A 27,779-nucleotide genomic window follows, 5' to 3' on the forward strand; every position below is an offset into this window, starting at 1 on the left:
TGCTTTCTTGTCTCCTAGCAACCAGGTTGCTTGAGGCTAAACAAGCCTGCACTGAGCATTAAACAGGTGAGTCTTTCTTCTAAAATGAAACAGTGCTAACTCCTTCAAGCTGTTCACTGCTTTGGCTTTCTTGGCAATTTAAAATGTTTCTCACTCTAATTTAGGAGTTTATAGCCTTAAAGTTGAGCCTTCATGCATTAAGAATGAGACTGGCTCCTAGTTACCCGCCTCCTGTGCTACGATTGGTTGGTAACTCGTACTTCAGCCTATCCTAGCGTAGGAAGGCTGGACTTGTTGTTCTAAATATGGGATAAGTCAGTATTTAGGCCTGTTGCCATGGTAACCAACTTTCAGCTCTCGTTTGGGCCATTGTAAGTTGCTGCAGGACCATGCCAAGCGCCTGCCTCAACCCACGCAGTGAGGGACAATGCTACGTAAGTCCAACCAGACTCTCTTTCATAGATGACCCTGTTTCACAGTGGTTTTACTGGACCATGTCCTCAGCAGGTGACACCTGGTCCGCCCAGCCGGCAGCGCACACAGACAGGGTGCACCAACCGCTGGAGGCTGGAGCGACCCTTGGCTGGCGACCTGCTCGGCCAGGCCCAGGTGCAGAGAGCGGTCAGCCTGACCCACCGGACCACGAGATCAGGTAGAGGAGCCTAAATCCCTCCCCCTAGTTAGTTCAAACGATTGATAACTCAGCTAGTAACCCAACTCCTCCAGTACTGAGTAAAGAAGTGCTGCAGAGCTTCTTAGCCCCTCCAGCAGTGAGGAACGCTCAAGGCTTTTTAGGCCTTCAGAGAACACTGAATGATTTCTGTGAAGTACAAACATACATTTCTGTCACTTTTTAAAAACATAATCCTTGTTGTATGTTAACTCTGTAAGTACTATACTTTATACAATACAAGTTTTGGTTGGAAATAAAAAGTTAGATTCTTGAAATGCCCAACAGAAAATTGTCCAAATCAGGATCTCGTTGGTTAGGACTTCAGGAGCTGGACTTACACGGTAGATTAACTACGAACATAATTAGGAAGTGACAGAGAAATCAATCAAGTTTACAATGAGTGCATTTACATTCACTTAATAATCACAGAAAATCAGATTTTATCAGTAATCCGATCATCGCGTTTAAATGAACCTGAGTGATCAGATAATGGAGAAACACCTGGTCTACACGAGTCAGACAGTAATCGGATTTCTGCTTTGCAAGAAGCCGTGACGTAAACTTAACGTAAAACTCTAACTTCATACCGTGGCTTTTTTTTTTAAAACATTGCGCCACTTTACCTGAAAATATGAACATACATCATCTAGAAGATGAAGAATATTTAAGCTCTTAATTTCGTCAAGCATGTATTTGGTTTCAGCATCGCTCCCAAAGTGTTTTGCTGTGTTTCACGACATCGCTGCCTATTTCCGTCTGTTTTCCCACATGCGCAGACTGAGAAATGCGAAAGAAATCAGAGTAAGAGTTCACATGCACTGACAAATCTGATTACTGACCTTACTCTGATCTAAGAAATCAGAGTGTGCTGTTTATGTGACCATTTGAATAAATGAATAACTGCAGAAATCTGATTATGATTAGATTATTGAGTGCATATAAACATACTTATTGAGACCTATTTCAGGAGAAAATGCATCACTTCTGAAAGTTCTTCATATGTCACTGACTGTGAATACGAGCTGTAGCCTAACCAGGTTTCGGTCAGTTGTTAAAAATGCAGCAGCTGGACTCTTTACTCACGGAGTCACTGTAAAACTATTAAAAGGTAAAATATATGTTAATCTCTGTTACAACTTCCAAATAACATACATATAATGTCTGTTACACATGTTCAATCTATAACGGCCAAAAATGTTCATATGAATCGTCATTAGCTTAGCGCTAACATACTACTAGATAGCAGGAATTAGCAATACAGTAGAGGTATTGTTTTGTCTTTTGTGGGTGCATTTTGATATTTATGGTCCAAACTGAATGCTTAGCACTATCAGCACAGACAGTGAGGTTTGTACAGCTCTGTTCTTCGCTTTTTGGGATCTTTTTGGTTTGAAGTAAAATGCTAAAGTTCCAAAGTAAGAGCTGTTAGCAACACAACAAAGCAGTCCAGTACCTGTAAAAACACAGGAGAATGAAATTAAAACCCTAAAATGTGGGCTTAAATGTGAAGGATTAAAGGTAAAAGAGAGAAAATTAGTCAAATTATCATTTCAGAATCTTTTGGAAATTACAAATCCATCAATGTTGTACTTTGGGCAGTTTCTGAACATTTGGGAGCCCCAACTAGTTAACTATTCTATTTGTAGGTTCCTGACTATAGCTGTATTATTTCATAAGCAACCCTGCTAGAAAAACCAGCATGGATTAGACCAGCATGGCTGGTCACCAGCAAAACCAGCGTATGTTGTGTGTTGGATGCTGATATGCTGGTCATGCTTCTCACTGACCGGCTAGACCAGCTAAACCAGCATCAGACCAGCTCAGACCACAGACTTCATGCTGTCCTGTGCTGTTTTCAGTAGTCATAAAGGAGAAAGAGTTAATTTAATACTTCATTCTTTTTGATCAGGAAGTAGTTTAATAAATGCTTCAACTCAGTGAAACATCCAAAAAGTCTAAGATACACTTTGAAAGCAAGTACACAGTTCACTTGTGTCTCAAAGTGAAAAGAAAATGTATTTTACCATTCAAAAAAATGAATATGCGTTCATAGCCTACGACATATTAGACCTTTAGGCTACTGTTTTCATAGATGAGTGTACACTAGCTAGCTGGTTAGCAACTTAAAATAGGTTAGCCTAGCACTGCAGTGTATGAAAGGTGCTGTATACATGAACTTGACTTGCCTTGCCTTGCCTTATCTTTTATACTAGCTGGATAGCCACTTAAATTTGAACCTCAGAAATGAGCATTGGCTTCCTGCGCTTATGCTGCTAATAGAAGGAAACATCCCTGGTTGTAATTAAAGGGAAATTCCACTGATAACTCAAAGTTTCAGAATAATTAAAGTCATTGAAATTGAAATGAATGCAATCATTTACATTAGATTGATGTGAAATGGTTTATTGTGGAGAAACATACGGACTCAGAGTTCTTTACAGCGGTGGTGAATGGAACCAGGGGTCACCATGACCACAACACAAATATAGCCATTTTATTTACGATCTAAAGCCACTGATGATGATGGTAAAATAGTGGAAAATCTGAAAAAAAATAATGTATTACTATTTTGACACCTTGCATGCTCCCCTCCACCATGAGTTTATTAGTTTCTATCTGAAAATAATGTACACCAAACAGTATATTCATAACCAATGCCTGTAATGTAGCTTTTAGAGACATTAAACACTTCAGATATCTGGTTCCCATCACTAGCACTGTGAACAGTATGTGACTCCAGAATAAAGCGTTTCACACCAACTCTGAACAACTTTATTTACATCTTAATGACTGTATTATGTAGAAATTTTCAAAAATCACTGGAGTTGCCCTTAAAGGTAGTCTGGTTGCTTTCTTTTTTAAGTGGAATCATTTCTTTAATAGTAACTTCGAATAGGCTTCATCGTGAAAGTCTTCATAGCAGCATCACTCCACACCACCAGCAGTAAACCTGCTCCATGTTGGTTTTTGTCCGTCTGACGTCCCGTGGTGTGCGAAGAAGCTGGCAGGGCAGCGGGTCCATGCCTGGCATTGGGCCCTGCCGTATCAGTGCCAGCCCTGCCAACCTGGTGCCATGAGGCTGGCAGCAGGCTGAGATGGGCACCTGGAGAGGCCTGGCGAGGCATGCGGAGTTTAAGGGGCCCGAATAATCACACAAAAACTCACCCGCGCCAAAAGAGGGAGGAAAAACAGACAGTTTGGCTTTTGATAGCACTGCCAAGTGTGTTTATGTGTTTGCATGTGTGTGTGTTTGTGTGTGTGTGTGTGTGTGTGTGTGTGTGTGTGTGTGTGTGTCCACACGCATAGAAAAGTGGCAAAATGACCATGTGATTACATTACAGAAGTCAGAGACCACCCCTCATTTATTTAAATTTCAAAGCAGACGTTAAGTACAAATTATTCATTTTTCAGCAACAACATATGTTTAACAGAAAATTACACAACAACGAAATATAATATTACAATTTTCAGTGTTTACTGTGTCACTCTTTACCTTTATCACAGCATTCGTTCTTTTCAGGAGACTCACTTTCAGCTTCTCAAAGAATCTGCAGACACACCTCCAAAGTTCAGTCTTAGAAGCTGGTTGATCATTTTCTGAAGTAATCAAACACATTCAGTGGTGTTGAGGTCTGGACTTTGGGGTGGTCACTCCATTGTTCAGCTGCTTTGTTTGATGTCTCCTTTTCTCAGTGAGGTTCTTCTTGACAGCTACACATCCTTTCAGACCCACAGCGCTGAGTCGTCTCCTCACAGTGGAAGGATGGACAGAAACACCCGTGGATGTTTTCAGATCTGAAGCAGCTTGATTTTCTCCTCTCTCTCAGAGATGAAAGCTTTAAGTGCTGTTTATCTGATGGGGGCAGTTTTGGGGTCGACCAGGTCTTCCAGGTGATTGTTAGGAATCCAGTTTTCTCAGTAGCTTTTAATCAGTTTTTGAACTCCAGTTTTGGAAACTCCTGTTTTTCACTTTGACTTTCTGCTTCCTTATGCAAGTGGATTACCTTGAAATATCTTCTGAAAAATGAATAATTTGTACTTAATGGTCATTTGACTGCAAATTAAATGAATGAAGAGTGGTCTCTGACTTGTGGACAGTACTATTTTCAACTGTATTCATTGTTTTACTTATTACGTAATGTTTATGATCATCTGTGTTCAAAAATGGTGAAAGTACTTTGCTTATTTAGGTTATTTGAAAAGAAACTTACTATAAACTGTGTGTGTTCTAGCTGGGACACTTCGGACACGTGATGTCACATCCAGCCTGAATCCACCCCTCATGCTGACTGACATGCCCCAAACCACTGGACTTTGGTATTATTATTATTATTATTTTTATTATTATTATTATTATTATTATTATTGTTGTTATTATTTACTGGCTTGCAGCCAGAGCTCCCTGCCTTCTGGGCCATGGGCGTTTGAGCATCCGGGGGGGGGCAAAAGTGGGCCGCCTGCCAGGCCACACGCTATCAGCCTGCAGTGGGCTGTGTGCCACAGTAGAGGGGGATGATCTGTAATTTGAAGGGCCTCTGAAGATAATGAGCTCAGTGAAGGGGTGGGGGGGGTGGCAGGGTCCGGGGCCAGACAAGCTGCGGTCAGAAAACAGAGAGAGAGACAAAAGAGAGCAAAAGAAGAGGGAGAGTGCAGATGAAGTCCAGCTGGGCCTGTTAGTCTGTTATTTTGAGTCTGGATCTGCTCACTCTGCAGAAAAGCCATTCACTAAAACTGGAGATGATATAATGAGAGTGAATGCAAAGTGTGCTTGAAGTAAGAGATAATATGTAGTTCTTCACCCTAAATATCTCAAAAATCAAAACGCTACACTTCATACTCAAACTGAGTTACACCTTACACTCTTACCAAAAGGCTTGATGGATGAGAGAAATGCAAAGGTTTAGGCGCCCCTGGTCAAATGACATGTTTTGGTGTTTTTCTAAGTGAAAATAAGTGAACATGTCCTCTACAGAGAACACAGTTCTGCACATTTTAATGTATAGTTAATGTTTATTTGCTTATTTTAACACATGTTTTTAACACAAAAAATGCATGAAATGTGGCCTGTGCAAAAGTTTTGGCACCTATTAATGTTTTATGTTCTAATATGTTAATATAAAAAAAAAAGAAATTGAGCACTAACATTTGCAAAAATATGCACCACAACAGGTAATATTATCAGGGGTGTTCAAACCTTTGAATATATTATATTAATAGTTAATACAAAGAATGCTATTGCACATATATCATCTACATATAGGCATAGTTTTCAATATACTGACCTTTATGTGCATATTTAAGCATGTATTTATGTATCCTAAAATGGTACAGTTGAATATATTTAACACCTGTTCTATACTTATATGCATGCATATATACATATACACATGTGTGTGTGTGTGTATGACTTTTAAATGCTTTACATAATACTGTTTTTTTGTCCTCGTCATTCACAGTTCAGGTGTCCACTCCTCTCCAGAGCACTCATTCTATTTGCTCTCTCAGGAAGTGACCCAGAACGCTAAACCAGGTAGCAGCACAGAGAACAAACACTGATTATTTACTCCATTTACCACTGATCAGAGCCGAGCTCCCAAGCAAACGCTCATGCCACATGTTCATCCTCAGACGCAGTGCTGGAGTGTTTGGGCAGCATCTGGGAGCTACATGGCCCATTCCTGGCCAGATCCGAGACGCTGGCTGAGCTTTACGCGAACTGCAAGAAGCAAAGGAACATACTGCTGCAGAGCAGAGCAGGTGATCCTGTCTATCCGGGCAATACACAGATCCACCTATTACCTACAAACAAACTGGCCACTTTATCAGAAACGCCCACTTTGTGCTTCCACTAACTGGCCACTTCATTAGAATCACCCACCTTGTGTTTCCATGCACTGGCCACTTTATAAGAAACACCTTCCTTGTGCTTCCACTCACTGGCCACTTTATTAGAAACACCTTCCTTGTGCTTCCACTAACTGGCCACTTTATTAGAAACACCTTCCTTGTGTTTCCACGCACTGGCCACTTTATAAGAAACATCTTCCTTGTGTTTCCACTTACTGGCCACTTTATTAGAAATACCTTCCTTGTTCTTCCACTCACTGGCCACTTTATTAGAAACACCTTCCTTGTGCTTCCACTTACTGGCCACTTTATTAGAAACACCTTCCTTGTGCTTCCACTAATTGGCCACTTTATTAGCAACACCCACCTTGTGCTTCCACTCTCTGTCCACTTTATTAAAAACGCCACTGACATTGTGACAATAGAAGAACCCTTTTTGGTGCTATATAGAACCATTTTTCAAAAAGGTTCTACACAGAACCATCTACAGCATATTTTCCATAAATCTGAAAAACCCTTTCACGGTGCAAAGAACCCTTGAATCATGCAAAGGGTACTTTGAGTGTTTATGGTTCTATATAGAACCATTTTATTTACTAAAGGACCCTTGAAGAGCCATCATTTTAAGTGTGTATATAAATGAATGTGGCTTCACTATTAGGCATATAACAGATCACTGTTGCCCTTTTAGTTGTGTGTTATAACTGCTTAATAACCATTGATAAACTAGTTTTAAACCATTTATAAACGCTTTATAAAGGTAGTCTTATTCTAAAGGGGTACTGATTATTTAACTTATTTCTAAACATTTTAGTTAAAATGAGTATGAGAAATATTAGACAGTAGATGCAACAAAATTGAAATCTTTCACAATGTAACCTCACAAAATCACAACATGAACGAACACGCTGTAACACGTTAAGGAAGAACCATCTTGCCGTTCCAAATGTTTCCTCGATAAACTGTTTTATGAGTTTGGAACTCCATTAGACCCCCGCGCTGACTTGACTCTCATCGCAGAGCAGGAGAATTAAGTTCAACTGACTTGTGAATCAGTGGATCACTGAATCAGACGTTTGATTCAGCTCCCCATCTCCACCCTTCAAACCAGCGCAGCCCAACATTCGCTCTCCCTGTAAGCTGCAGCACGCAGAGCCGCAGACGTTCCCATGAATTATTAAGCTCTCCAGACTCGAAGTGCTCAAGGGAGCTCATTTACTGGGAGCGTCTAAGAATACAAAAACAAGATAATCATATTAAAAAAGCACATTTTCACAGCTCGGGCTGTGAATACGATAACTAATCCTACAAAATCACATTACTGAACATAATCCTCCCTGCATACGAGGAGCCGCCTGCACTCGCCGGCGTACAGTTAGAGACGCAGCTCATCTGGTGATGCACAGGTTTAGCATAGACATCATGGTTCTTCAAGGATTCTTTAGTCAAGAAAATGGTCTATGTAGATTCATGAACACTCAAAGAACCCTTTGCACGATTTAAGGGTTCTTTGTGTTGTGAAAGCGTTCTTCAGACTGATGGAGAACGTGCTGTAGATGGTTTTATATAAGACCTTGTTGAAAAGGGTTCTATATAGCACCAAAAAGCGTTCTTCGATTGTGTCAAGCTTGACATAATAACAATAGAAGAACCCTTTTTGGTACTACATGGAAATCTTTTCAAAAAGATTCTATATAGAACCATCTAGAGCACATTTTCCATCGATCTGAAGAACACTTTCACAATGCAAAGAACTCTTAAATCATGCAAAGGGTTCTTTGAGTGTTCATGGTCCTACATGACTAAAGAGCCCTTGAAGAGCCATTTATTTTACACTCTTTTACACTCTTAGCAAAAAGGTTTCTATGTAGTACCAAAAAAGAGTTCTTTAGCTTGTAGTAGTAGTGGAACCCACTTTGGTGCTATATACACTCTTAGAAAGATGGTTCTTCAAGCGTTCCTTGGTGAAGAAAATGGTCTATGTAGATTCATGAACACTCAAAGAACCCTTTGCATGATTTAAAGGTTCTTTGTCTTGTGAAAGCGTTCTTCAGACTGATGGAGAACGTGCTGTAGATGGTTTTATATAAGACCTTGTTGAAAAGGGTTCTATGTAACACCAAAAAGTGTTCTTCTATTGTGTCAAGCTTGACATTATAACAATAGAACCCTTTTTGGTGCTGTATGGAACACTTTTCAAAAAGGTTCTGTATAGAACCATCTATGGCACATCCTCCATCATTTTGAAGAACGCTTTCACGATGCAAAGAATCCTTTAATGACACTAAAATGTTCTTTGAATGTTCATGGTTCTATGTACAACCATTTTCTTTGTCAAAGAGGCCTTGAGGAACCATCACTTTTAAGAGTGTAGAACCCTTTTCAGAAAGATTCTTTATAGAACCATCTATAGCACATTCTCCATCAACCTGAAGAACCCTTTCACAATGCAAAGAACCCTTTAATCATACAAAGGGTTCTTTGAGTGTTCATTGTTCTATATAGAACCACTTTCTTAACTGAAAAACTCTTGAATTATATAGCACCTAAAAAGGTTTTTCTATTGTGTCAAACCTGACATCGTTAGAATAAAAGAACCTTTTTTGGTACTACATAGAACCTTGTACAAAAAGATTGTATAGAGAACCATCTACAGCACATTCTCCATCAATCTGAAGAATCCTTTCATGATGCAAGGAACCCTGTAATCATGCAAAGGGTTCTATGTATGTTAATGGTTCTATACAGAACCATTTTCTTTACTTGAAGAACTCTTGATTTATATAGCACCAAAAACAGTAATTCTATTATAATGATGTCAGGATTGTTACAATAGAAGAACCTTTTTGGTGCTATGTAGAACCATCTACAGCACATTCTCCATCAATCTGAAGAACCATTTCACAATGCAAATCATGCAAAGGATTCTTTGAGTGTTCATGGATGTATATATAGTCATTTTCTTTACTAAAGAACCCTTGAAGAACCATTATTTTTAAATGTGTAGAACACAAAAGGTGGCCAGTTAGAGTTTTTAGGATGACCTATTATTGATATTTATGATTATTGTTGAGGAATCTCAACACAAGATTTCTACCAGCTTAATCTTTTAACTTTGGCATAAAAAACAACAGATTTTTAACAAATAAGGCAAATAAGGAAGATTTATAGTTTTTAACGGTAACACTTTACTGTAGGGTGCTGTTCATGAGGCTACATGACACCTACATAAGGTTGTCATTTCAACTGACATAGCCCTACATAACTGTTTATAAATGCTTATAGTCATCTGTCATAAAGGCTACTTTAGCTGACTTTGATCAAAATTGGCAAATGTAACCTTTATAGCAAATGGCGCTTATTGGAACAAGCATTTATAAACAGTTATGAAGGGTTATGTCAGTTGTAATGACAACCTTTTGTAGGTGTCATGTAACCTTATGAACAGCACCCTACAGTAAAGTGTTACCTTTTTAACTATACTGCATTGATCCTATGTACAGGATCATTCTACACAGATTAATTATTATTAATTATTATGTTTTAGTCTAAGAGCTTTTAGTCTCAGTGTCCCGTTTTTTTTGTTTTCTGGGAAGCAAAGCTTGATTTCTGAACATCACGGTTTGTTTACACATGTCTAAACTCAAACAAATCGTACTGTTAACAAATCTATCATCCTTATTGTTGAAATATTTCCATATATTGCTCCACCTTAATTTGGCTGTTTCACTGAAACAGATGAGTGACTGTTTCTGTGAGGCACAATATTTAAATCACCTATAATCTACGATTCTGTTTCATATATCGTGCAATTCATGTTAAAACGCCATGTTGAACGTATTACCTGTTCAGACTATGCCTCATATTCACAGTCAGTGATGTATCTAGAACTTCGAGAAGGCCTAGAGTGATGTTCTTGAAACAAAATTAGTCCCATTTGGAAATTGGAAATCAAAACATGGTTGGTTGATTCCTCTGTCACTTTCCACTTATGTTGGTAGTTTATCTAACTTGTTAGGCCTTTAGTTCAGCTCCTGAAGTCCTGACCTATCTACCCAGACACCACAGAGGAAACAACTGATTGGATAACTTTCTGTTGGGCCTTTCAAGATTTGATCCCCTTTGTTTATAACCAAACCTAATAGAAATAAGAGTATTACTGCAATACTTACAGAGTTTGAATGCAACAAGCATGATGATTCTATTAAGTAAAAATAAAATACATATATGTATTGACTGGCGACCTGTCCAGGGTGTATCCTGCCTTCCGCTCAATGACAGCTGGGATAGGTTCCAGCACCCCACCATGACCCAGAAGGATAAGCGGTTTAGATGATGGATGGATGGACATATATGTATTTCCCAGCTCCTAGAAATCAGAAGTATTAAGGAGGAATTCCACCAATTTTCAGAAATTCTGCATAATTAAGTGGTTAAGCTGTAAACGAAGTCATAGTCAGTGTTGTTCACTGAAGTCCACCTCTAAAAGCTCCCTCACAGAAAGCTATTACATGAAGTGGTTATGAATTCACTGACTGATGTCTGAGACTTTGCTTTCTGGTAGGTTTAAGAAGGTTCTGGCCTGAAAAATGTTTTTTTTTTTCATGTGTTTCGTGGTGGAGGGATACATGCAGGGCACTATGGGGCAATATAGTCCCTAAAGAAACCTTACTTTTTCAGATTTATCATTATTTTACCATCATTAGCATTACATTTCTCAGAAGACATGTGTAGGTTCACTGATAGTAAATAAAATGGCTTTGTGTTGTAGATATCGTGACGCCTGGTTCCATTCACCACCACTGTAAAGAAATCTGAGTCTGTACGTTTCTCCACAATTAACCATTTCACATCAATCCACTCTGAATATGTTCCTTTACATTTTAACCACTGAATTATGCAAAATTTTGAAAAGTTGGTGCAATTCCCCTTTAAAAGCAATAGTTCAGCCAAAAATCAAAAAACTGTTTTCCCTCTAATCCCAGACGTGGTTGATAAGCCTAGACCCTTTTGGTGTCTGCCTCTTTTTAAGATGGCACTACGAAGCTAATGCAGCTAGCAAGTGATGGACCCCTATTCCCCACCAATTAGCATGCCGCTAACTGCCTGCCTGAATCGCTTCAAACCCTGTGAAGTTGTTAAATAGTGTCTAATTGACTTGCTTATGGTTTCTGTTTCTAACTATCCCATTAAGATGAATTGAAATACAGTTCCAAAAAACAGGCCTCGCTTGTTTGTGAAAGTAAAGTTGAGAGCAGGACGTAACTGGCTGTGGCGTTGTGGTGGTTTCACAGGCAGCAGCCGGACAGCGCCGTCCAGCGGGTGGTGTGGCAGCGCTGGACGTTGGGGGCGGATGCTGAGAGAGGATGGAGGGATGGGGATGAGCAGAGGAAGCCTCAGACGCCCCATCCTGCTCCAGCTGCCTGTACGCGACCCCTCCATCACTAAAGAGGGTAACATTCAGATCCACCACTATGATACTGAATTTATACACTATTCATCTATTGAACCCTAAGCTTATGGATCCGTTATTAATTTTTAGACTCAGTATCAAATAAAGCAATATGCCAGTTGGTTGTGTGTTACTACTGGGACTGAATCTCAAATGGCTCCCTGCTCCCTACATAGTGCACTACATAGGTATTAAAATACTGGATCCTGCAGCCCAACAGAGCAAAATACAGCTAATAAACAGTCATTTGGGATTCAGACACATCCACACTCGATAAATGATGCACTATTTGGCTGGAGAGGCTAGAATATCTAAACTTTCATAGCTAGAACAATATTTAGGGAGTACAGAGCCATTTGGGATTCAGCCTGGGTTTGACACGACTTCTGACTGAAATGCGAACATGTGAAGCATGTGAGACATTCAAGTGATATTTTTTATATCTTTTATACTGCCGTTTTACAGTTAATCGTATCATAAGTACTGTAATTCAAGTTTGAGTTATTAATGATTGGGTTGTTTAGCCTAGTTCTAGTTAAGAACATAAGTCGCCAGCCCCTCAGTATAAACAGAAAATGTACTTACTTCATCACTATACTCTGTGGTCCATGAAAGTCTTAGAGTATTCCATTAACAACACAAGGGTTTTTCATGCCGTGGCCTAGTAATATACAATTCAGTTGTTGTGAGGCAGTCGTAGGTGTGCGTATATTGTGGATTTTACAATGGCTTTGAATGCAGCTCAGCCAATCAGATTTTAGAACCAGAACTATCTGGTTTTATCAGGTGGAACTAATATATCATCACTGTCCAAAGGAAAACAAGTATCCCCAAAAGTCTAAACTTACAGTAGAGGGCAAAAATATTCTTTGCTTTCAATGTAAGTCAATGGAAAGAGGTGTTATTCTAAGCAATTTTGGAGCATTTCTATTGGTCCAATCATCATGAATTTTTACATAATGTAAAGGACAGCTGCTGAGCTCAAATGATGCAGAAAAGTAAAAAGCGCAAAAATGGAGATGCATGTTTTTCATTGGACAGCGACGATGTTATATAGGAGTTAATGGCAATCGCACATTTCTATGATTGAAATGTGCTTGTTTTTGCACCTTATGTTCATGTGAGACTCATTCTTGGTTATTTTTCTTGTACAAAAAGCCATTGTAACTGTGTCCTGCTATAAACACAGATGCAATGGATACAATCAAGACACTAAGCGGGATGCATAGCTCAGCATTCAGAAGATGGCCACGTTAAAAGGGAATAATCCAATAACTTTCAAAGCATCTGCAAAATTTAATCATTGTCATGTAAATAAAGCAACTCAGATTTGATGTGAAATGGTTCATTGTAGAGAAACTTACAGACTCAGATTTCTTTACAGTGGTGCTGATAGGAACCAGGGGTCGCCATGACTACAACACAAATATAGACATTTTATTTGCTATCCAAAACCACCAGTGAACCTACACGCGTCTCCTGAGTTTTATATGGAATGTTGATGATGGTAAAATAGTGGAAAATCTGAAACTATTTTGCCTGCATGTTCTCCTCCACCATGAATGGATTTAAAATATGTTTTAGGCCAAAACATTTTTGTGAAACTAGTTTAAGGTCAAGATGTTGTATTTGCATGGGAGCAGTGACCCTCACTCTCCTTGCTTCTTTTGTTCTCCCTGCCCTCTGGCCCAGCTCTGTCCTTTGCCCTGCGGACCCTATATAGGCCAGCGGAGTGTCCGGAGCGGTGGGAGGGGGCCTTGCTCTCTGTTGCCACCATGCTGGGCATGTCACAGCTCTACCAGAGGTGAGTGCACAGACAGTGCTGCCTTATGCTCTCATCAAGGATCAGCTCCTCATCTGAAGCCCTGGTGTTGCTTAGTTTTATGTATGTTCCAGTATGAATGTAGTGTTTACAGTCTGACAGTAATAATTGTGGAGCGATTTTAATCCAGTATGAATCTGCAGTGTGTGTAATTTCCACAGTCTGACAGTCATAAATATCAAGTGATTTAAATCCAGTGTGAATCTGTAATGTCACAGTAATAATTGTGGGGTGATTTTGATTTAGGCCAGGTTTAGGCATGGGGTCAGAGAATGCTTAGAGTTAAGCACGTCTGGATCACACCAATGATTAAATTGATCTAATTAAGAATTTAGCTCCTCACAAGTACTATTATGTAAATATACAACACACACACACACACACACAAACACACACACACATACATATATATATATATATATATATATATATATATATGTGTATACATATATATATATGTATATATATATACATATATATATATATGTGTGTGTGTGTGTGTGTGCGTGCGTGTGTGTGCGTGTTAACTACATCATGTTAACTAACCAACGCCCCTGCTTCATTAAGTCCACGCCTGGGTCTCACGAGAACAGAGTGCAGTCCAGTCCCACACGCTGACTCACAGAGTCCTGCCTAGGTGGGCTTGGGGAGCGGTTTTGGCCTCAGTTCTCTACATTCAGTCACGAAATGTGTCGTAAGCTTGTCTGTTCTGTGAACTCATCGTGATTGACGTCTTCAGCGGTCCACCCAGCTGGGTTCGGCCTGTAAAACTAAAGCACAAATACATTGACATTTTTCACTGCCCTTAAAGTTACGGCAGGGCCAAAAATCAGATTTGCACGGTTTCCCCAAATGTAGTGGAGCAGCCAAGACCTGTTCGGTGTCTGAGGTTTGTTTCTGGTTTGGAGCTACCAGGCTAATGTTGCTAATAAGTAATGGAAGCTTAAAGCCAACCAATGATCCTAAATCATCACAAGCTTGCATCAAATCATGTGGAGATGTTCAGTAATCTCTACTAGACTTGATCATGTGGTTTCTGACACTGTATGACACACTGTTATCTATAAACGTGGACAAAAGTACATTGCGTAGCTAAAAACAGTAGCCGCCGTCATTGTAAGGCCTGACTCACTTTATTTGTCAATAAATAGTTTACTATCTCTGTATGGAAACATCAGACACAAGTAGGAGGTTCAAATGAGGTTGAAATAATTGTAGACTGTATTCTATATTAGTATGTTTTATTGGCAATCAGATGTATTACCTGTATATTGCCCCTAGTGGGGGGGAGGTAGAATTGCTACAGAAGTATAACAGGAAGGTACAACCGGTGCAATCAATGGCCAGGCGGGTGAAAATTTTGTCAACTCTTTGTGATCTTGCCCGTTGCTAAATGTGAGAAATAAATCCTGATCTATGAGTTCAGATTCCTCTTTACTTGATTCTTATCATTTCACTTGAAGTCAACGCACCAGAGATGAATATTTAAGCTCTTTTGCAGGAACAGTTGCTCCCATTTTTGGTCACAAAGGAAATAATGGCTTTCTGTCTTGAGTTACTGACAGATGCATTTTGATTGGCAGGTGTTTGAATGAGATGATGGTTAATATCACTTCTTCGACGGTGTGTGACTTCCATCGAGTTGCTTGCAAGGTAAGACACACGAGAGTATAACAACCTAACGTAACCCCACACTGATCTGACCACTATGACTGAAATCTCACCCACATCACAAACACACATTAATGTTGGGAGTCATTTCCCCAAATGACCAGCAGGGGGAAGCAGTTCTCTCATTTCCCGCCTGGATTGCATCACTCTCTCTCTCTTTTCATCTGTGTGTGTGTGTGTGTTGGGGGGGGGGGGAGCATACTTTAAAAGCATACTTTTAATGTAAGTCAACTTATTTTGGTCCATTTCTCATGAGATTTACACACAATATAAAGGACAGAAGATATTTTCAAATTATGTCACACTAAAAAACAACAAAAACAGAGGTACTAGGTTTTGCTCTGACAGCAACGAAATATATATGTGAATATCATCATTTCATATAAGTACTTACATAATGCATATAAGACATATCATGCATAGCCATTAGCATATTGTCGCTGTTGAGCAAAACCTCGTATCGCCATTTGTGTTTTTTCATTTTTATAAATTTTGCAAAGACAAATTTCATGACGAACTGGCCAACAGAAAAGCTCCACCATTATAGAAGTTAAAATCTTGTTTCATTGACACTGACAGTTAAGAACATGTTTTCTTCATCCTGTAAAGTATTTGTTTAGATAGTTTGTTCTGACAGTGACAAAATATAATACAAATGGGAAATTTTATTATTGCATGTAGGTATACATGTATATAATGAACATGGGACGTATGTATAAAAACAAACCTCTGTGTGTGTGTGTGTGTGTGTGTGTGTGTGTGTTAGCACAATCAGACGACTCTCCAGAGTGCGTGTGAGCGCTGGCTGGAGCTGTTTCTGGTCACTGAACTTTCACATCAGATTGGCCTCAGGGACTTGCCCTTTGACCTCCTGCTCAAAACCCTGCGATGCCCCAGGTCAGCTCAGTGTACGAGTGCTATCGTGCCTAACTGCATTAATATGATTAATGATCGGTTATTGACTGCTGCTAATATAGCTACAGTACCGAAATGTATATAGTACCAGTCAAAAGTTTAGACGCACCTCCTCATAGAAAGATTTCTCCTGATTTGTACTATTAAAAACCCTTAAAAAAACTTTTTTTAACTTACAGTGTAAAGGATCTCTCTCTCTCTCTCTCTCTCTCTCTCTCCCTCTCTCTCTCTCTCTCTCTCTCTCTATATATATATATATATATATATATACAAATATAAATATATTACATGTGCATATATACATGCACATATATATGCACAGAGATAGATAGATAGATAGATATGGAATGATTCAGAATTTCAGTTCTAAAGTAAAAGTTCTATAGTAAAAAACCTTTAGTTTGTGTTGGAAATTGGTTCATGTGTCAATTTTGCTATTTAAATTCTTTAGCGTTATAAAAATACACTACTGTTCAAACATTTGGTCAAACGTCAGTAATAATACACCAATCTGCAGATAAAATGTATAAAATAAATCTAATATGTTGGTTCTGTCAACAAAAATACTTTTTGGTGTCTAATATATTATAATTAAATGTATGTTATTTATGTTATCATTGTACATACATTTAAAAATATATCAAATAAAATGACATGGCTGTTTGAACAGTAGTGTACAATCAGATGTTGTCCAAACTTTTGACTGATAGAATAAAGCAGTACATAATTAAAGTTAAAACATTAGGAATGGATTATTAAGCTGTAGTTTGCGCTTTGAGAATCAGGTCCATTTCTCTGCGTAGAGTGTTTGCGGTCAATGAATACGATCTACTGAAGACGGTCCTGAACTGGACGTACCTGCAGTTAAACACCACAGAACAGACTCCACCTTCACATAGTGCAGTCAGCAGCTTCTTCTGCAGGTATACACCTCACTGCACCTTCAACATTCACACCAGTACGCCCAGTCCTTCACAAGTCTCAGACCATCCTTTATGAATTTATCTTCCAGTAAAAACAGCCAACAAGTCCAAGTTATTCATTTGTCAGGAGATATTTCTGAGGAGATGAGTTTTGAGAACATAAGCTTCCAAAACTGGAAGCTTCAGAGAAAACTGGATTCCTAACAACCACCTGGAAGACCTGGTAGACACCAAAACTGCCCCCATCAGATAAACAGCACTTAAAGCTTTCATCTTTGAGAGAGAGGAGAAAATCAAGCTGCTTCAGATCTGAAAACATCCACAGGTGTTTCTGTCCATGCTTCCACTGTGAGAAGACGACTCAGCGCTATGGGTCTGAAAGGATGTGTAGCTGTTCAAGAAGAACCTCACTGAGAAAAGGAGACATCAAACAAAGCAGCTGAACAATGGACTGACCACCCCAGAGTCCAGACCTCAACATCACTAAATATAGGACGCAGAAAATGCTAGGTGTGGAAAAATATCGCTGCAGATTTCTTTGAGAAATGAAAACAAGACTCCTGAAAAGAATAAAGAGTGGACACATTAAATACTTAAATACACATTAAATACATATTTAGCTGTTGAGGCTTCTGTGTAATTTACTGTTAAATATGTTTTCTGCTCTTTTTCTGATGTTGAAAAAAGTGACTTCTGCACTGTACTGTATGCTTTCTTATAAGAATATGGTGGTACTGATGAGATGATTGTTTGCTCTCTCTCTCTCAGGCCTGCAGGGGTGTTTCTGGAGCAGCCTGTGGGCCAAATGTACCTTCCTCTCTTCCAGGCCCTTCGTCTGCATGGCATCACCGAGCGTGAGTCACACTCACATTCCACAGAAAGGCATACTGCACTGTTCAAACACACTATCGTGATAATAAACCACATCACCCCAGTTCAGTGTCTTTTTCACTCTACACTGTTAGTAATAAAGGTTCTGTGCAGGGATGTTTTTCATTCATTAAGGTACAAACAATGTGAATTTTCCTTCAACGGTACAACAGTGGTTTTAAGGTCCAACTGTTAACCTTACAACTGTCATAAGTACAACCTCATTTCCAAAAAGTTGGGACACAAAATGCAAAATGTAAATAAAAACAAAATGCAATGATGTGGAAATCATTTAAACCCTATATTTCATTCGTAATAGTACAAAGACAAGATATGAAATGCTGAAACTGAGAAATTTTATTGTTTTTGGAAAAATATTTGCCCATTTTGAATTTGATGCCAACAACACGTTCCAAAAAAGTTGGGACGGGGGCAACAAAAGGCTGGTAAAGTTGTGTAATGCTACAAAAACACCTGGTGGCTGAAGAGCATCTCAGAGAGGCGGAGTCTTTCAGAAGTGAAGATGAGGAGGGTTCACCACTCTGTGAAAGACTGCACGATCAAATAGTGCAACAATTCAAGAATAACATTTCTCAATGTAAAATAGCAAAGAACTTTTGTTTTTCATCATCTACGGTACATAATATCATTAAAAGATGCTCTCCTTTAAGCTGTGCTGTGGTAAAGAATCAGTAAAGAGAAATCTCTGTATGTAAGTGTCACGCATCCCTATGGCTCAGAGGTTTCCCTGGACTCCATCTCCCAGAATCCTCTGGGAGATCACATGACTCCTGACCCTCCACCATGCTCCTATCACAGATCTCTCTCTCCTGAGTTCTGATCTGCTACACCTGTGACCTCTCATTAGCTTTAGTATAAAGCCCGGGCTTTTAGAACAGTTCAGTGCGAGGTATTGCTTCTTTCTAGAGCTACTGAGTGTTTATTTCCTGTGTTGTGTTTTCTGGTTTTGACTTATCCTCTGTATTTTGACTCACCTGTTTTTGCCTGACCCCTTTTGGATTGTGTTGTGTGCAGAGTGGTTTGGTATGAAATGCTTTGTGTCTAGAGAGACTTACAGAGTCAGGATTGTTCACAGTGATGATAGGAATCAGACATCCAAGGAGTTAAATGTCCCTAAAAGCTTCCTCCCAGAAAGTTATTATGTGCAATGCTTATAAATAAACTGCCTGATGTCCGAGACATTGTTTTACAGCAACTTTGTGATAAAGTTTTGGTTTAAATGTATTTTAATCAATTAATTTTAATCCATTCATGGTGGAGGGATACATGAAGGGTATTCTAAGGTAAAATAGTCCCCAAAGAATTTTCAGATTTAAGACTGTTTTACCATCAACAGCATTACATAAAAACTTGTGTAGGTTCTCTGGTGGTTTTGGATAGTAAATAAAATGGCTATGTTTGCACTGTAGACATCAGTCTTGGTTTCACTGTAAAGACATGACTCTAAATTTTTGAAAAATCAGTGGAATTCCCCTTTAAGTATCTCTGCCTTCACCCGTGCCTGATTCTTGACACATCCAGTCCGCTATTTTTCATTCACAAGATTTGGCAGATGACTTTGGTGAAGGGTAGTTGTTTACGTGCTATAATGTAATCTGTGCTGAATTTAAGAAATCCAATTTTTCCAGCTACATCTTTGGCGGCTTTCGGACAGAATTCACGGTATAGTCTGCTTTGTGGTTGCCATATCTGAGTCACGCAAATTCCTGAAGCCAAGAAGTTCTGAAATCTTTCTGTGCTTGTACTTCTGCTCGAAATGCTTGAAGTGGATGGTTATTCAGGTACATCTTCATGTGGGTCTTTCACCACCGCCATTCTCACTGCAGGTTTGTTGCGAGGACCTTTGTCAGAGTTTTCCGTTTGCTTGACAAAAGGAGTAGCACTTAGAGCTGATTGTGATTGGCTGAGGAGAGTGTCAGGCGTTATTTTGCAGACGATTGATTGTGCGCGAGTAAGGCTTGTCCAACCTAGCAACAGTAGCTATGAAACAAGTGGGCGGAACTTAGACAGGTCCATTAGAAGAGCGTTTTTCCACAGTTTTAGAACAGCTTTCAAAGGCCGCACACTATTTATTACAGATGGATTTCCACTGTTACTGTGAATACAGCTGTGTATCTTCCAGGTCTTCCCCCTCCTGAACTGTGTGTGGGTAATGATGCAAACACTCCCCTCTCACAGTAAAACACTGATAACACTGTCAGCTAATAAAAACACACACTCCAGAGCATGTGCGCACACTCTCACTGACCTTTTTTTGTGTTTTGTTTTTTTTGGAGGGTTTTGTACGTGCGTTTGGACACATGCAGAGTGACGTGGTGTTCTTGGAAGCGGAGTGATTCTGGGGAAAGGCAGAGTGACACATCCTGTGTCCAGTCCTCTGTCCCCCTTGCTTTCTCTTTCTGGCTGGGAAGCCTGAGCACTGCACAGATCACAGTCCTGATTCAACTCCTCTGATCAGGGGCATCGCTAAATCAGTTTTAGGGTAGCTTTAGCCTCCTCTAAATATTAACAAGCCCCCCCAAATGTATGTACATTATCACTTTAAATCATCAACAGTATTTTGGATTTGTTCTTCATTACTCAGCTGTGCCATTGCATCTCTCAACTTACAATATACTGTGATAGCAGGGATCGAACCGGGTGGTGCTACCAGAGATTTACTAACATAACAACGGGATACAGCGATCCTCCGCTGTATAATACTTTTGTCATTGAGATGTAAGTTTGGTCTTCCTCAGAGTTTATTTCTAAACCTTTTCAGCTTCAGGAATGAAATAAAAACAGTCCCACCCTCCATCAGGACACTTTTCCACCATTTCTTAGTCTAATAAATCAAACCACCGCCATTCTCACTGCAGGTTTGTTGCGAGGGCCTTTGTCAGAGTTTTCCATTAGCTTGACGTGGGTAGTAGCACTTAGAGCTGATAGTGATTGGCTGAGGGGAGTGTCAGTCATTATTTTGCAGACAATTGATTGAGCGCAAGTAAGGCTTGTCCAACCTAAACAGCGATCCTCTGCTGTTTAGCGTTGGGAAAAAGTCGAACACTGGCTCAGCCAATCATATCAATCCATGTAAGCTGTAAGCCAATCATATCAGACCTTGTAAGTTGTAAGCCAATCCTATCAGACCTGGGGGAGGGGCTCTTGTCCTACTCACTCTGCTAAGTAACATCAGTCGGCAGCCGCTAACGTTGTGACAGAGTTTTAGTTAAAATCATACTAAAATAAAGATTAGGCCTTTTTCAAAATATATAATATACAGTCTGGCTGTGGTCAGTATAGCTGGCTATCATGTTTTTAGCCAGTTGCTTGTTAGCAAGCTAACTTCAAGTTAGCATGAGGTAAAGAAAAGTTGTTAGGCCATAAAGCATGAACATTAGCTAGCTGAAGAGCCAACTGTTTTAAGAATTTTGAGAAATTTCACAGATTATTTATCATGTTTCTATTAAGTATTTCAAAACAATCACACCAGTATTAGCTAGAACAGATATTAGTAGTGTTTAAGTCGAGAAACATCTGTTCTTAATATGCTATGAGGGAACGGATCTTCTGTGTTTCATGATAAGCAAACATTTTTGGGCCATTGAAAACATCTTCCTTGGGGTTGCTCCCTGCAGACCCCCTTAGTAAAGGCGTAGCCCCCATCCATAAGTCTCCAGTGATGCCCCTGCCTCTGATTATTAACCATCACTTCTGCCAGAGTGCTGAAACCCTGCAGCACCTCAAAGCTCAGTCCAGTGCTCATCATTAGCACTGCTATCTTCTAGCATTGCTACATCACTACTAGTCTCTTAACGGCCAAAATAAGGAACTAGTTGATTGGTTGATGATGCCAGGGCCTCTAAGTGGTTGTATGATGTATTGGTTTTAATGCATGTTGATGGTGGAAATGAGTGAATATTGAAGGGTGCAAAAACTTCACTTGAATACCAGTTTTGTACCAGAATGCTCCTTCAATGTTGTTTCTCTTTGTGTTATTCAGGAAACCACGTTAAGGAGATACAGAAGATCAATGTGTTTCCTCCCTCATGGCTTCTCCTCACTTTCTCCAACCACTACTACTCTGTGAGTCTCCACAGCTAATCTGTGCCTGCTTTACTAAAGTATTGAGGCTAATCTTAGCGAGGAAATAAAGGGGGTGTTGGGGTATCATCACTATGATTCATTTTAACTGTACTGAGGTGCTGAAACTGTTTGAATTGTGCTGTGGTCATGAATCAGTCTCAGTATGACTCATTTAAACTGTGCTGTGGAACTGAATCAGTCTCAGTATGACTCATTTCAAATGTGCTATAGTAATGAATCAGTATCAGTGCAACTGTGGGAATAAATCAGTGACTCATAATCAGTGTCAGTTTGGCTCACTTAAGCCAAATACTGAATCAGTGTCATTATGATTCATTTTAACTGTGCTGTGATTATGATTCAGTTACTTGTTTAAATTGTGCTGTGGTAATGAATCTGTGTCAGTATGACTCGTTTTGACTGTGCTGTGGTAATGAATCAGTGAGTCATTTTAACTGCTCTGGTACTAAATCACTGACTTGTTTTAACTGTGCTGAATCATAATTGATTCTCATTTTCAGTATGACTCATTTTAACTGTACTGTGTAAATGAATCACTGATGCATTTTAACTGTGCTGTGGTACTGAATCAGTGAGTCATTTTAACTGTGTTGTGGCAATGAATAGTATTGTGCTGAATCTTAACTGAATCATTGTCAGTATGACTCATTTGGTAATGAATCAATTAGTCATGTACTATGTTAATGAATCAGTGACTCATTTTAAGTGTGCTGTGGTACTGAATCGGTGACTCATTTTAACTGTGCTAAATCATAATTGCATCATTGTCAGTATGACTAATTTTTACTGTGCTGTGGTACTGAATCAGTGACTCATTTTAACTGGGCTGTGGTACTGAATCAGTGACTCATTTTAATTGTTCTGTGGTACTGAATCAGTGACTCATTTTAACTGTGCTAAATCATAATTGCATCATTGTCAGTATGACTTATTTCCACTGTGCTGTGGTACTGAATCAGTGACTCATTTTAACTGGGCTGTGGTAATGTATCAGTACCTGTGCAGAATCATAACTGATTCATTAACAGTATAACACATTTCAACTGTGCTGTGGTACTGAATTGGTGACTCCTTTAAGCTGTGCTGTGGTAATGAATCAGTAACTGTGCCGAATCATAACTGAATCGTTGTCGGTATGTTGCTGCTGTTAAAACAACACATGGATTCCAGTTCCACAACTCCAGCTTCCTCCTTTTTCCCGTAGATCCACAGCGGGGGTGACATGCACATGACTGACTTTTCCAAGCACAGCATCCGTTTCGGAATGATAGTGGAGGGGGTGCAGTATTCTGTCTTTTCTGCTTTCATTTTCCAAACCAGATTTGCATTTATATTGCTAAAAGTGACCCAAGTGTTTAGCCTGTCTTTCACCCAGTCTTACGGCCAGTCCCAGGGCTTCTATGAACTTATTTTAATTTGTCAAACTGCAGACAGCATGGCAGACAGACAGCTTTGATTAGGATTTATTCGCACTCGTGGGAAATTTGCCGTAAGAAACAATGAAATACCTATAAAATGCAGAAGTGTGATGGTAGTGGCATGTGTGCATATATGTGTTGTGCTATAGGGACTGCAGCACTACACTCGAGCTGTTGGTCTCTATGGCTTCTACTTCCTCCTCAAGGCTTCTAGAGTTGGACAATCGGATGCGTTTGACTTCTCTATGGAGGTTAGTGTGCTACCAGCCTCATTCACTTTCATCAGCCGCCATATTAACCAATGTCACATGTACAAAGCCAGGCTGAAGGCCTTCCACCTCCAAATGAATGCAGTCCTATTGTCCAGGACATGGACTGTGAAATGTAGAGTTGTTTTGATAGGTTGGGTCAGGCATCAGGCGCATAATGTGCAAATCAGTGGTTAAGATGTAAACAAAGTAATTCAGAGTGGTTTGGTGTATCTAGAGAGCTTCTAGAGTCGAAATTGTTCACAGCGGTGGTGATAGGAACCAGACGTCCACCTCTAAAAGCGTCCTTAGTGAACGTTGTTACATGAAATGGTTAAATGCTGCCTCATGTTGAGATTGTTTTGAGAAGGTTTTTGGCCTAAGACATACTTCTTAAATCCAATCATGGTGGAGGGGTACATGCAAGGAGTTGTAAGGCAAAATAGTCCCCTGAAAAACATTTTTTTTCAGGTTTTCCACTATTTTACCATCATCATCATTACATATAAAAATTCAGAAGAGACTTGTAGGTTCACTGGTGGCTTTGGATAGTAAATAACATGACTATGCTTGTATTGTAGTCATGGTGACCCCTGGCTCCTATCACCACCACTGACTCTACAACGAGCCATTTCGCACCAAACCACTCAGAATGACTTTATTTGCATCTCAACCACTAAATTATGCAGAAATTTTGAAAAATTGGTGGAATTGCCCTTTAAAGAAACCACATTCATTAGTTCCTGGCTACACTGCTGGAGCCTACTGGCTTAAGATAATGCATACAGCTGTTCCATCTTCATTGTAGCATTGCTGCAGATGTTCCAGCTGCATCCACCAGGTGTCTCCATGTTACACTGTCTAGTTAGTCGGGAGTTCTTGTAATTTGCCTAATTTGCTTACCTTACATGCCCCCCCTCCAATGTAGAGGTTAAGGCACTGGGACCCTGCACTGACGGAGAGCTGTAGGACCACTCAGCCATTCAGCGTGAGGACGGAGCGATGTGTGTGTTATCAGGTCAGAGTGCAGAGCTGTGTGAGAGGAGAATGGCAGCAGAAGTGCAGCGGAGTGGTCAGCCAAGTGTTCGGCCTCAGCAAGCGCTGCTGCAGGAGCAAGGTGCGCTTTAAACACATACAGTAGAATATAACTGAATAAACTGATTAGATGTGTCCAGAATGATGAATACACCGTTGATTAGTACCTACTGTTTTTCCCGAAATATTGAATGCAATCTAAAAGTACTTTTTGTGGTCTAGCTTATAATATTTAAATCTAAAATTTAAGTCTCATGATAAATTCTATTATACTTTTTTTCAGGATATGATTTTTATAACTTCATTCTAGATATTAATTGTAATTTCATTCTAGATATGAATTGTATTATAATTTTGTTCTATATATTAATCATATTATGTTTTAAATCTAGATATTAATTATATTATGATTTCATTCTGGGCATTATTTTTATTACAATTTCATTCTGGATGGTAATTTTGTTACAATTTCATTCTGCACATTAATTTTACTATAACTTCTGAATATTAATTTTATTAGAATTTCTTTCTAGATGTAAATTTTTATTGGAATTGGACATTATTTTTATTAGAATTTCAGTCTGGATAGTAATTTTGTTAGAATTTCATTCTGGGCATTTTTTTATAACTTCTGTATATTAATTTTATTAGAATTTAGAATTTTATTAGAGTTTCTTTCTAGATATTAATTTTATTAGAATTTCATTCTGAATTTGAATTTTATTTTAATTTCATTCTGGATGGCAATTGTTTTTGAATTTCATTCTAGATATTAATTCTATTAGAATTTTGTTCCGGACATTAATTTTTATTAGAATTCCATTCAAGATATTCATTTTATTATAATTTTATTTTGGACATTCATTGTATAAGAACTTCATTCTGGATGTTAATTTTATTTTGGATATAAAACACACAAACACACACACACACACACACACACACACACACACACACCCAGCACTGATAGCTGAATTCTTCTTTCAGGTGTTTCCAGTTGATGGACTCTCCACACCGCTGTATGTGACATTTGCTCTGGCCTTCCCATCGCCATGACGATGTGACCGCACCCTCCCTGCTTGTTCAAATAATAAAACACAGCCATTGTTTTCATGTCTAGCAAATAATGAATTACGCATCCTTATTAAAATGCTTATTGCATAATCACAAAACCAAGAAACTCCACTTACTGAGAGAGTCTGACCGTCTGCTGCATGTGAGTGTCTCACACAGGGTCACTGAGTTATTCAGGTGTTCTGTTTATGCTCCACTCACAAACAGTATGACCTGACAATCTAAGCAGTGCGAGCGACGCCTTCACATGACCTTATGCTCAGGAATTTATACAGCATTACAGGGTCATTTCAGCCAGTTTACACAGCACCCCCCCTTACTATGAATGTAGTCGATCAGCCAAGACATGTTTAAAGCTACGAGGCCAATCAATTCATAAAGTTCATTGTTCAGTTTGGTACAGTAAGATACAGTGGTCTCTCAATTTGATACATTCGATACAAAGAGGGGCTGGAAATGTACCTTACACTGAAGGTGTGAAATACACCCAGTTAACCTTTTGGACCCCCTGAATGTCTCAAAATCAAAATTCTGGGGGTCCCTGCAAACAAAGTTATTATGACGTTATGCTGTCTGTTTGGGAAAACAGACGCTCAGATACAAATTGAGGGAAAGGTCATTGTTTAACCTCATCCCCAGATTATCAAGCTATGGGCCCCTGGGCACAAATGTTTGGTGGGCTATCTTTTTTGGGTGGTCAGTAATTTGTTATGATATCACATCAAGATAAAAAAGGCCTATGCAGCACCACATTAATGAGAACACAGGTTAACATAAACCCAACAACTAGTGCAAGATTTTCCTATAAAGCATGCATCGGTTCTTGACAAGCAGATCATTAACGCCAATGAAGATTATATAAATTACAATTTACAATTTACAATTACGGACAGCTGAAATGGGCATAAAACCCCACACTGTCAAGCAGCCTAGCCTGCCGCAGCAGGCATGGAAAGTTTTTTCCATTTATATCTTACCTCTGATGACGCAGATCACTGCCGACAAGGACAAATCAACTTTTCAACTCTGGGGGTTGACATTTATGTATTTGGCTTTGGAAACAGGCATCTTCTACTCTGTCGAAGTTTCAGGTCTTGCTTTTACAGATTCCTCGGGCACATGTTTTAAATACCTGGAGCTTCATTGTCAAAGTACATTCACAGGAATGCTAGCTCACTGCTAAAAACCTGAAAGCTTGAGCAAGATAATGAAGGACAGTGTAACTGTTACTAAGCAGTGACTGGAGGAGAAAAATAACCTGACATTTAGGAAAGACGTGGAGAGCCGTAACGCAAAATTATGCTGTGTCCTAACAGCAAACTGCTGTTCAAATGTAGTATTGCATTGCGTTGTGAGGCCTGCAGGATGTCTACAGCAGAAAGTTCAAGTGCGTGTCATTTTAAAATGTAAACAAACCACAAAACTCTCAAAAGATTTACTGACACATTTGTGCAGTTGTGGTTCAGGGGACATTTTAATAGATTTTGTAACGGTTTATGTTTAATCCCCACATTTAACATGAGTAGTCAAAATAACACAGGTTAAGTAGCATTTTACCGCAGCTCAGTTATGCTGGTATCTACTAGCTACTCTCTACTTAGCTAACCTAGCTAGTTATCTAACACAAAACAAACGGTTTTCACCTCAAACTTTCAGCACTCTGGCTGTATCTCTTTAAATTGTTTACTGGAAGGGTCATAGAGATCCCCCTCTTTTCCACTTCA

General features: G+C 39.3%; 1 protein-coding gene across 1 annotated transcript; it reads left to right on the forward strand.

Annotated features, from left to right (window-relative positions):
• The first annotated feature begins 462 nt into the window (after window positions 1-462).
• On the forward strand, window positions 463-26,051 carry btbd16 (BTB (POZ) domain containing 16). The gene is made up of 15 exons (XM_036571647.1): window positions 463-652; window positions 4,906-4,990; window positions 6,130-6,203; window positions 6,302-6,430; window positions 11,815-11,973; window positions 13,665-13,776; window positions 15,378-15,447; window positions 16,232-16,362; window positions 17,184-17,303; window positions 18,072-18,157; window positions 22,177-22,259; window positions 23,485-23,718; window positions 23,848-23,949; window positions 24,875-25,063; window positions 25,969-26,051. Exons 1-15 carry the CDS (start codon window positions 463-465, stop codon window positions 26,035-26,037), a joined length of 1,833 nt encoding a protein of 610 aa, XP_036427540.1. The 3' UTR covers window positions 26,038-26,051.
• The last annotated feature ends 1,728 nt before the right edge of the window (window positions 26,052-27,779 follow it).

The sequence above is a fragment of the Colossoma macropomum genome, unplaced genomic scaffold, assembly GCF_904425465.1.
Source record: "Colossoma macropomum unplaced genomic scaffold, Colossoma_macropomum, whole genome shotgun sequence".
NCBI lineage: Eukaryota > Metazoa > Chordata > Actinopteri > Characiformes > Serrasalmidae > Colossoma > Colossoma macropomum.